The sequence below is a fragment of the Colossoma macropomum genome, unplaced genomic scaffold (assembly GCF_904425465.1).
Source record: "Colossoma macropomum unplaced genomic scaffold, Colossoma_macropomum, whole genome shotgun sequence".
Lineage (NCBI taxonomy): Eukaryota > Metazoa > Chordata > Actinopteri > Characiformes > Serrasalmidae > Colossoma > Colossoma macropomum.
The window spans coordinates 3,250,935-3,262,917 of NW_023494802.1; the positions used below are offsets into that span (position 1 = coordinate 3,250,935).

An 11,983-nucleotide genomic window follows, 5' to 3' on the forward strand; every position below is an offset into this window, starting at 1 on the left:
ATGGCATCAAAATCTATCATGGAGCTGATATATTTTATTACACCTAGAACTCTAATTGGCAATGATACTTTATAACAGCATTATAAATGTAACAAATGTCCATCACTTTAGTTAAGGGCCCTTATGTCAATGCAATCTCATTTACAAAATATAACATTTTATGTTGAAATTTCTGACATAATAGGCTTTTTATGAGTACTCAAGTACCCATTATTCAGTGCTTATGTGCGTGTTATGAAGTCCTTATGTAGGTAGCCTTTAAATGAAGTGTGTAAGTTTACTTTAAATAAAGTGTTTGACTAAAGCTTTAGTTTAAGGGCTTTGTGTCAATATGGATTCTGACACAAGATGTTCACACACACTCAAGCATTATTTATTAAATGAAATTATATATATGTATCAGTTCAGTCTTAGAAGTCGGTTTTGCATTTTCTACTTCCCACAGTCCAAGTATTTACAAACACAGTGATGTTGAGGTCTGGACTCTGGGGTGGTCAGTCCATTGTTCAGCTTCTTTGTTTGATGTGTTTCTCCTTTTCTCAGTGAGGCTTCTTGACAGCTACACATCCTTTCAGACCCATAGCGCTGGGTTGTCTTCTCACAGTGGAAGGATGGACAGAAACACCTGTGGATGTTTTCAGATCTGAAGCAGCTTGATTTTCTCCTCTCTCTCAAAGATGAAAGCTTTAAGTGCTGTTTATCTGATAGGGACAGTTTTGGTGTCTACCAGGTCTTCCAGGTGGTTGTTAGGAGCCTTATTTACTCTGTAGCTCCAGTTTTTGGAAACGTTTTCACTTGTTTTCTTTCTTTATGCAGGCAGATTATCTTACATCTAATCTACTCAGAAACATCTGAAAACTGAACTTGTACTTAATGGCTGTTTTGACTTGGAATGAATAATATAACTTATATAATCTTATAGAATTCACAGATATTCCCTTTGCCTTTTAACTCTTTGTGAAGCACTTTCAGCTGCATCGCATGTATGAAAGGTGCTGTACAAATAAAGCTTATTATTATTATTATTCTTCAAACGACGTGTCAACAAAAACACAATGCTATAAATACAGGGCAGGAGGCTGTCGCTAATAAAGAGAGCAGCTGGTGTGAGTATATTTGAGTGCATGTCAGCAAAAATAAAGCTTTATCACTAAGCTTTTAATAATTGAATGTGAGGTCCCCCCCCGGTGGTCATATTTTGACTACCCACTACTACACAGACCCACAGTGGAATATGTAAGACAGCTGCAAATGCTGTAATAGTTAAATCATACGAGGTGAACCAACATTTAACAGACATTCAAGAATTCAAGAATTTAAAACAGTCTTATAATTTTTTTTATATATATATTGGAATTTATTGAAAAACCCAAAAGAACAGGCTGTGTTACACTATGGCTCTGAACAGAAAGATAAAATATACAAATTATAACCAACTTTAATCCCTTTATTCTGATTTCACAGTCAAAGTACTGGGGGTGTTTTATAAAGCAGACTTTAAGGAGAACTTAAGCCAGAAAGTGATGTGTGTCTAATAAAAGTAGTCCAGATTTGACTGCATTGACTTCATTTACATAGTCAGCTTAGAACATCCTGCTTTGAAAAACACCACTTCTCCTTCTTCAACTCTATAATTCACTTACATACAACTTTCAGACAAAAATCTTGACATACATTCTTAGCAGCTACATCAGTTTAAATTAATCTGTCTGGCACGATAACAGTGGCAATACATATTAACACATTTTAACATATAAAAGCTCTAATCTTCCCACACAGTCATATAGAAAACTAATAAATACAGAAAAACAAATCACCCAAAACATTCATCGTTGCCATGTCTCTGTTAGTGATTCAGTAGAAAGACAAAAGTGTAGGACCACATTATAAACCGCCAACAACGCAGAAAAAAGACTTTTACTATTGCTTTTTCTTTCACAATGTTCTCTTTAAAGGCCTCCCTTCTTTTAGCCGTTTCCTTTTTTCTCCATAATTGAGTTCCAACTCTGTGCAAAACATTCCCCCTGCTGAGGTCTGGCCCGTGTGTTTTTGGTACGCCCCAGTGTGGGGGTGCTGTTTACGCATGTGCAGTGGTACAGCCTGAGTACCAGGTTCACTACTAGAAATAGAACAGCAGGTTTCAGAGCAGTTCAGCTTCATCCTCCTCATCTTCAGAACCGGACGGACCCTGACGGACCTCTTCGTACCATTTATTGGTCAGAGTCTTCATCTGGATGCGCCCATGCAATAGATCCTGGGGAAGAGAGAGAGAGAGAGAGAGAGAGAGAGAGAGAGAGAGAGGGAGAGAGAGAGAGAGAGAGAGAGAGAGAGAGAGAGAGAGAGAGAGATTATCAATAATAAATCAGTTAATCTAACCATAATGTAATCATTGCTTCTCTTCTTGCTCCTTAAAAATGCACCTTGTCATAGTCAAGACCATCAGAGGCAAGTCCGAGTCAAGACCAAGACCAGAAGTGGAAAGGCAGAGAAAAGATCAAGACCAAATTAAGATTTTTTTTTCAAAATATTAAAATAAAAAGAAGAATATTTGTTTGTTGATGTTCAACAATGATAGAAAATGAGTTCAGTTTCCAGTTATCTCAGACGGAGGCATCGCACTAGGCTGGTCTCCACCTTACCCCAAAACCGAGACAAGACTGAGACCGTTAATTTACGCTCTCGAGACTGGACTCGAGTCCTATTTCCTGACTGCACACAAGGAAAATAAGCTTCTCTCATTAATTTACATCAATGTTACAGCGAAAAATCACATTTACACAGTTTTCCTCTTTACACCAAATGCAATCAGCCAAGACAGGTTTGGCGTTTAAAGTTTGTTGCTTTAGTTTTGCACTTGAGGCTAATGCAACTAACACCCCCCACCAGTTAGTACCAGGCAGTCTACATGCCTAACATCATACTTGCCTCAAACAGTGCTGAGTTGTAAAGTAATCAAACAGACTTGCTAATGTGGTTTCTGACCAGAGAATGTGAGCCAAGTGAAGCGGCAGCTCCTCGCTCAAAGCGTTTCTGTAATCACTCCGCTCCAGCTCCGCTCTGGGCTCACACATCAGAGAACCCTGTGTATGCTGTGTCTGCTCCATATGATAAGTCATGAACGAATAACTAAGGGTGGCGTAGTGGGTAGCGCTGTCGCCACGCAGCCAGAGTGGATGGGGTTCGCTTCCCCGGCCGGGCAACCAGGGTCCTTTCTGTGAGGAGTTTGCTTGTTCTCCCCGTGTCTGTGTGGGTTTCCTCCCACAGTCCAAAGACATGTAGTCAGGCCAACTGGAGATACTATAATTGCCCCTAGGTCTGAGCATGAATGTGTGTGTCTGGCCTGGCGACCTGTCCAGGGTGTTTTCTGCCTTCCGTCTCATGTGCACTAGGATAGGCTCCCGCAACCCAGGAGGATAAAGTGACTACACACTTCATTCCATTAATTATATAATGTATGACTGTAATTAAACAAAAAAAAACAGTTAAACATTCTGTGCTATACAGGCTTTTATCAGAAAGGTTTAGGCCTGGAGCGACGGGTAAACAAAGACACATGCTTTTAACACCATCTTATTCATCATTCCCTCAGCAAAATGGACGATACGAGATTAACTCGTAATGTCTGTAGAACCTTGCTGAGATCAGTGAGAACTTCTAGCATGTAGGTCTGCTAAATAGCTCTGCAGCGCAGACACTGTATATGAATGGCAGTCATGTGTGAGCTGTAGGAGTCACGCTGCCGCATCACTTATGTCACGCAGAGGAAAAAGAACTGACTGGTTCACAGGATGGAGCAACACTGGAGCAGCTTCAGAGCGAGAGAACTCTCTTTCTAAAAACTCTTCTGAACTCTCTGACTTTCTGAAAAGCCGTTATGTGCTCCGAGCAAAATCCCACGCTCTGTTTCTGACAGTGTATGACATACTGTTAACTATAAGACCAGAAACATGCAGAAACATGTTCAAACACACTCTTCAAACGAACTCTTCTAACTATGCAAACAAGGCTGTTGCATTCTAAAACGTGCCATGACACATTTCATAATGCAACACAAGTGTAAGCTGCATTCTGAGTGTTGTGGCAAGGGGCACTACAGCGACAGCCAAGCCTGGATTTCTACCTTTCAACACTTATGGCACACCAGCAGTTCAGAGCCTCTCAGTGATCTAATTCACCCATGATAAGATATATATATATCATCGCCCATTTCCTCCGATAGAGCAAGAAAAATAGCACACACTAATGTTTCCTGTGCCACTGTCTGCTACACAGTTCCAAAGCATATTAGATCCACCCCATCCTTAACAGTTAGCACATAGTTCTTTTCATCAAATGCTGCTCCTTTTTTCTCCCAACACATGTTTAGTTAATGTGGCCAAAAAATTCAATTTTTACTTCCTTCTGATGATGCTTCCATACAGATCATGCAATACTTTCGAACAGAAACAAATTTTTAATCTAGATATACTTCCCATAATGTGCTGTTCTCACACTGATTTAAAACAACAGGGTAGCCTTTACTTATTTAATGCTAAGGATCTCTTTTTCCTTCCATGGCGATTTGCTGTTTGTTTTCTGCTCATCCATTTAAGAAAAGGACTAGACCAGGGTATCAAACTCAACCACTAAATGGGCAATATTAAAAGATCTCAGCAAATCTGTGGGCCACCTGTGTTTATATTTCATTTTTACTCAACATTTTGCCATGACAGACCACTGTTTATTCAAAATATGCCAAACTGCAACAGCAAAACAGATATTAAATACTTATTCAAAAATATTTTGAAATAAAAATAAATTGTTTTACACATTTTTTATTTGCTTGAACTAGACACCAGGCATCTTTTCTTTTTGTCTGACCTATAGATTGTGGTTGGGGGAAGGGGGTCAGAACGCACACTATGTTGCAGGGCATGCTGAAGACTGTAGTGCATCTTCGGGTGAACCAGGCTAATAAGAGTAGAAAATTCAAATTATTTCACAGGCTAAACAGGACTGTATCACGGGTCTGACTTGGCCCACAGGCCTTGTGTTTAAAACATGGGGACTGGACAAAGACTGTAGGTTTGTTCACTTATTCCACTTATTTTTAGGATTGTTCCATTACCCCTACACAGATGAGTACAGAAGGATGAAAGATATGAGTGGGGCTGAAACGTATGGAATGATCCCCTCACCTCCTGGGTCAGTCTGCGTGTGAAGAAGGGGTTCAGGTACTTGGCATCGAGCCAAAGAAAGCCCTTCAGGTCCTGCCTCTGGAAAATCTGAGCCTCGTACTCCTCCTCCGTCAGTTCGGATAAGTGCTCTGACTCTATGGTGTTACCCTGAGGGAGACAGAGAGATAGAGAGCTAGACAGAAAGATCCCCTTTTGACTTTTGACTCATTTTTTTCGTTTGGGCAAACTTACAGGGCAGCAAATGCTAAAACATGCAGAATTGAAGTTTAGTGTGCCGGAAGGAAAAATAAACCAACAAGCCATAATTATGGTGCATTAAAAATATAAATTTCTCTCAATGACAGGAAAAATGTCTCTTCACATGACTGAGTATATCCAGCAAGACTAAACAGGGCCTAAGTAAACTGATGAGTGTGTTACATCATGCCTTTAGCGTTTGAGTAAATGAGTCAGCGCACTTCACTCAACCCGCTTCGGGCCTCGGGGACTCAGAGGGGTGGGACAGACGGATTGAAAAGAGGGTGACACATATAGTCTTTAAGGAGAAAGAAAGAGGGATGTGGGCGAGAGAGAGACCCCATGCCCCTCCGCTGCTACACATGGGACCTGATGCAAGCCGCAGAAACCACTCTGAAAAGTCTTGATCAGAGAAATGACAAAAAGAAGAGACTGACAGGCAACAGGGGCGAAGGAGAAAATGAGGCAAGCAAAGTTATTCTCAAAGTTATTATAAAGCTTAAGTTGAAGTGCAGGAAGAACAAAAATGGTAGCTATGTACAGGCAAGCCACAGAGGCTCTGCCCACATTGGTAGAGGGACTGTGTCATTCGTGTCATCCTGCGTTTAAAGCTACACTGTGTAAGTTTTGGGGATTTGGAGGCCTCTCTGGTGGAAATGCGCAATTGCGCACAATGTGTGGAAGAATATTTTGTAACATGGGTTGTGCTTCGGCTCCTTTCCTTAAGCAGATGAATTTGATGATTGTGAGCGCGTTGAAAGAGAATTCAAAGAGAACTTAGTCAAAACTCTGTGAAGGACGTACCTTCTAAGGACTTAAGTGAATTATCCACTATTGTCATCATATCTTCCTCGGTATAACGTTGATTTTGCATTTAACACGAAACCATTGAGCCAGACCTTCTTTTCAGCCTGTGTGTGTATGTGACATTAATATGTAACGTGGTCCCAAAAACTCAACTGCAGCGCACTAGATTTCAGCGTTTTAGCTATTTCTTTCCATTGTAAGAAAAAATCTTACATACTGTAGCTTTAAAAGTTAATCAAAAGTTTTGTTTGAAACAGGTATGGAAGCCCAATCTTACAAGCTAGAGAAGCGTCTCTATTTCCTGTGTTTCTCAAAATATTAACTTTGTATCTCAAAATAATGACTTCTTTTCCCACAATTTTGACTTCATATCTCAAAATAATGACACATTTGAAAATGAATAATTTTTTGACATAGTATGTCAATATTTTGTCATATTGCTGCCAGAATAGTGAGCTATTTTTCCTTTGCTACCCGGCTCTCCGTCTCTAATTCCACACACAGTAACTCTTGTCTGTTATTAAAATGAATGTATAAGGTTTAAGAGAAGCCAATGTCAATGTTTTATCTAATCTTCTGGTAATTTCACTGTCAATTACTGTCCTTAAAATAGTACAGTGTAAAGTCCAGCTATAAATTTGTTATATCCAAAAATACTAAAATTAATAACGAGAGAAAGCTAATGAGGGCCAGCTAGTGAACCCCCTAAGCTTTCTCTCACTGTTAGCCATGCAAATATTTCTGGGTGAACTGTAAATGCCACTTCAGTATCCCAGTAAAGGTTCTAAAACCAAGGAGCCTGAAAATAAAATCACTCAAACTTTCCAGATCTGAAAAAACTCTTATTTACCATCTTCTCAGTCTTGCTCAAGTTGATGTCCTTCTTGTTCTTGCGTCGTGATTGGCTGTCCTCAATGTCCATGATGCGGATGAGGGGCATGGTCCCACCACCCAGCAGGAGGATGGTGAAGAGGACGATGACGATAGTGGTGGTGCCTATCAGCTGCCGCTTCTCAATGGGCTCCAGGCCCAAGTGAAGGCTCAGGGCGTAGGGGATAGCACCCCGCAGTCCTGGAAAACAGAAAGAAGCAGAAAAGAGGAAAAAAGAAACCTTTTTGTTTATTTACTGCACTTCTGACATATCAAAGCACAGGCAGTGAGAGCAATGTCCCTGATTCATGTCTGAGGTGGCCTTCAGCCAAGTATCCAGGACACTGTACTCAATAGGGTTAAATGCCAATGAGTGTGTCATTATGACTAAATTAGAATTAACGAATGCCACTGCGCGCAATTAGGCCATCAATAAAACAGATCCACTGGGAAAACACTGGAGGTCAAAATCAATTTCTGAATGAACACAGTCTAGACTAAATCGAATCAAATAAATCGAAGATGTAATGCCATCCACTTTGAGAAACATGACAATATGTTCGAGAAGAGGATTTTCTTACCACTGAACCACATGATGAACATCATTTTTGGGGTGATCTTGTGGTCTCGGAAAAAGTTGAGTAAAAAAGACAGGGGGAAGATGTTGACAGCACGACCAAGAAGCACCAGAACCTGCAGAGAAAACCAAGAGACAAAAACAAAAGAATTAAGAAATTAATGGTTGTGAAGTGGCACTAAAGGGCTACCTCAAGTTTCTATCCTAGGACCCATGTTATTTCCTCTATGTATAAATGAGAAAGTGATAAAGTGAAATGCCACCCCTTAATGAGCATCACTAAGGACATTGTCAGAATATACTCCCTAAGAATGGATTCTAGAATGTCAAGCCTGTGGCTAGATCCATTTAAAAGGCTCAGTGTTCATAAAAAGTAACTACCTTCAGACAGCTTTAGGAATGTGAGCAGTGCTTTAGGCTGTAAATGTCTGGGATTCCACTGAGACTTAACCAGCGTGACCTACTAACAAGTTCCAACTGCACTTCAGAAGCTATTGCTGTATTACTGTGTACCTACTAAAAACCCAAAGAAACACAGTTCTAAGTGTTAATGGACATTGCTTTGTTTAAACAGATCTGAGTCCAGTCTAGTCATTCCCTTCATAATGGTAAAAACAATGGTTATCGATGAAAATGGGCAAAGATACAGACAAAATTCAGACTTAATGACTGTGCTTACAACTCTTTTTAGCTAGATACTTTCTACCATTTTTGTAAAATAACTGAATACTTTTGAAGTAAGAAAGTTTATTATATATTTATTTTTATTTTTTATTATTGCTGTATCATTTTTTAAGGTCAGAAATGGGGGAAAAGTTATGGTCCAGGCTCAGTGGAAAAAGGGCAAAGAGTTGATCAGGAAGTTGTCACTTACAATGCACCAGATCACAAAAGAGAACTCAAACTTGTGAGGAAAACTGAAGATGGAGAGACCCAGGAAGGCAAACACACACGTTTCTGTGGAAAAGATAACAGACAAAAAGGATAAAGAAAAAATTCTTTGTAACTTTGCACAAAACGTGAAATATTTTGAAAAGCATTTCCTTAAGCTCTCCAATGTTCATATGGCAATAAATTAGACAAAGGCTTCAATATCAAATATCTGTCAAAAGAAATAATGGACATCTGATCCTTTCTGGGTGCTGTTTGTTTTCCTATGAGCTGGTCTTCTCATTTCATCCATTGTATGCTGCAATCTAAAAAAAAACCCTCCTTTTGAAGGAAAACTACATACCATCCAGAAAAACAGAGATAAGAAACACATAACTGATCAGTAATGGCACCCCATTATTAATATTTGGTGAAGCTTCTGCTGGTGAGAATTAAAGCACTGAGCCACTTTCTGTAATGCTAAATAAGGTTAGAGAACACTTGTTGAGTAATCTTGGACCACTCTTCCATGTAGTTCCTTGATATTCTTGGGTGCTCGCATGTGGACTGCCCTCTTCAATTGTGCAGAACTCAGATTTTGTGTCCCTGCAACCATTTCTAGATTTTGGTGTGTGTTTGGGGTCATTATCTTGCTGAAAGGTCCTTTCATGGCCATGTTTCAAGCTTCTGGGAGAGGCAGACAGGTTTTGAGTTTGGTTTTACCAATGTTGATGGACCCAGGAACTCTGTAGTTGACTGTGAGAACAGTGGGGTCCACTAACGAAAATGCTTCTATTTTGCAGTCTTTTCAAATTTTAAAACCAAATTGTTCACTACAAATTATATTATCAGCATAACAGTTTCAGTAAAAAAAAGTAGAATCTTTAAAATTTCATCATTCATTTCAGAATTTTATAGTTCTGGAAAAGTATGTCCTCATTTAACTTTAATAACAGAGTGCACTCCAGCTGGATTCCATAAGTTTGTGCAAAAGCCTCTGAAAAGTAGATAAAATCCAAATGAGTCATTTGAACATGAGCTTCTCAAAACCAATATGACCTTTTTGTACAACAGTCATGACACAGCCTTAACATTTGCTTAAATTTGAATAGTCAACAAAAAAAGGAAGAATTTTAAGGAAGGAAAAGATCATGTAAAAATGAGTTATGATTGTTTTGGCACAAAACCTACACAAAGATATGCAGACCCTGAAGGCAATAATAGCATACAGAAAATACATAGAATATAGGCCCTTAAAGGCTATCTAAAGAGAGGCACTCACCACACATGAAGGCTACTGTCCGAAGGGTCTGCTGCATGAGGATCTGGGTGACTGGAGACAGGTTATGATGAGTGTAGTGGGACATCACTATACCAGAGAACAGGATGGCCATGATGCCTAGAGAGAAAGAGGAGAAGGGTTTGTAGAATGGTGTTTGTATGTAAGAGGAATCCGGTATAGTAATATACTGCAGGTCAAATTCACTTTCAGTTGAATCTCTTTCACTTTTAATTAAGCGCTAAAAATAAATGAAAAATATAAAACGTAAACATTTTAATCCTTAATTCAGCAAACAATGCTTCCCAGGGAAGATTAAACAACGTTAAGACAAATACTTAAAAAAAAACATTTTAGTCGTTCTGGTACTGTCCGACGTTTAGGACAAAGGATGATGAATCAGCCATTATTTAAAATTAGATCCAGGTGGAAACTTTCATGTCCATGTAATATATTAGAAGTGCAAGTGACTTTCTTGAACCCCTTGTCCAGTGTCCAAACATATGATCAAGAGACTCACAACATTTTTGTATTTTTATGTATCAAAAATGGTCAGAATTCATTTTACATGACCATTTTCCAACCTGCCTTTATCTCCTAGAGTTAAACAGGCTGTTTTTGTGCTGTAAAGCGTGATATAAATGAGCTCTATACTGATTGGCTACCTAGTCTGGGCTGAAACACTCTTTACAACTTCATTGTGAATGAGCGGGGCTAAACGGCTGTGGACAGAGAAATATAAATTAGTTCTTGTGACATCGCCAAAGCAATGAATGCAAAACGGGCTGTTTTTGCAGCTTCATGTTCATACATGGACTGTATAGACTGAGGAGTGAATGGTATGTTTTAAAACTTGTTAACATGCTACTTTCAAAGGGAAATTGATTTTTCTATGATATGGGCCATTTAAGTTGCTAGCAAGCTAGTTTATATCCGTCTATGAAAACAGTATCCTAATGGTCAAATGTAGTCTAAAGATCAATGTGTAATATTGTCGCTGTCCAAAGAAAAACAAGCATCTCCAAAATGGTAAGTTTACAGGGGAGGGCAAAAATGGGCTTTACTTTCAATGTAAGTTAATGTTAATATATTACATTCCAAGCAGTTCTGGAGAATTTCTGGTGGTCCATTCATCATAAAATTTTCACACACTGTAAAGGACTATGCTCAAATGATGTAGAAAAGTCAAAATTCAGAAAAAAGAAATACATGTTTTTCTTTGGACAGCAACAATATACTGCATGACCCTTTGGCTAAACAGTGGAATACATTTTTAGCACTTTGTAACATATTAGTCACAATTTTCCAAAGTTCTCGATGTTTCTGATGTTTTCTTCACATTTGTTAAACTTTTCTATTATTTTTTCATTAAACAATCAATTTGGATGTATTTATTCTTTCACAATGACAAGCACAGACGTGACTCCCCTGTTAGTACCCTATAATGAAGAAACTTTGTTTTTCACTTATTTTAGTTTTGAAAAATGAGCTAAATTGCTTGCGGTGATGTATTTATTCATGACAATATACATCAAGAACTTTTCATTTTACATTTTGGTCCAAAGATCCTTGAAATCTGCTTTGTGTAGGTCTGTCTTCTAGCTCAGATGGCCTGCATGGCCTGTAGGGGGCAGTACGATGCACACATAACCACAGAACTGCACTAAGGGACTATCTCTAAAGGAACAAACTGTTCTTAAAACTCCTCTTCAAAGTGGTGCATGTTTACTGTTTAAATAAATCATTCATCACTCAGGCCAGTAACTTACTGTAAGTATAAGTACTAACAAATTATAAATTATTATTGTTTATCATTTAATATCTTGTCATTATTCCCAACTTCAAATAAATCTACACTTTCTGATATTTAAATCCACACTGTAAATCTAAATTTACAAGTTATGACTGTTTAGGAAATAAGCAGTCCAAATGTGATTTCAAATGGCTTACCACTTTACTAACCTAAAAAATTTAAACTAACCTGAATTCTGCTAAGTATCCGGTCATATGATCATTTTCCAACTTTCACATACGACACAACCCTTGAATGCCAAACGTAAGTCACGGATCATCACATTTGTGTACTTCACTTTACCACTCTACTGGCCAAAGAGGCCACCTGTAAGTATTTCGTTTGTGCTTGGGTGGAAGTGAAGAGACCGACGC

At 38.8% G+C, this 11,983-nt stretch overlaps 1 protein-coding gene across 1 annotated transcript in view; it reads right to left on the reverse strand.

Moving 5' to 3' along the window:
* Window positions 1-1,330: 1,330 nt before the first annotated feature.
* slc9a8 (solute carrier family 9 member 8) overlaps window positions 1,331-11,983 on the reverse strand; it is a 65,265-nt gene continuing 54,612 nt past the window's right edge. Inside the window, exons 11-16 of the mRNA XM_036591263.1 lie at window positions 9,821-9,937; window positions 8,543-8,625; window positions 7,673-7,784; window positions 7,072-7,292; window positions 5,178-5,324; window positions 1,331-2,254 (exon numbers count right to left, since the gene is read on the reverse strand). Coding sequence (XP_036447156.1) covers window positions 2,141-2,254; window positions 5,178-5,324; window positions 7,072-7,292; window positions 7,673-7,784; window positions 8,543-8,625; window positions 9,821-9,937 — 794 coding nt within the window. The 3' untranslated portion in view covers window positions 1,331-2,140. The remainder of the gene's footprint in view (window positions 2,255-5,177; window positions 5,325-7,071; window positions 7,293-7,672; window positions 7,785-8,542; window positions 8,626-9,820; window positions 9,938-11,983) is intronic.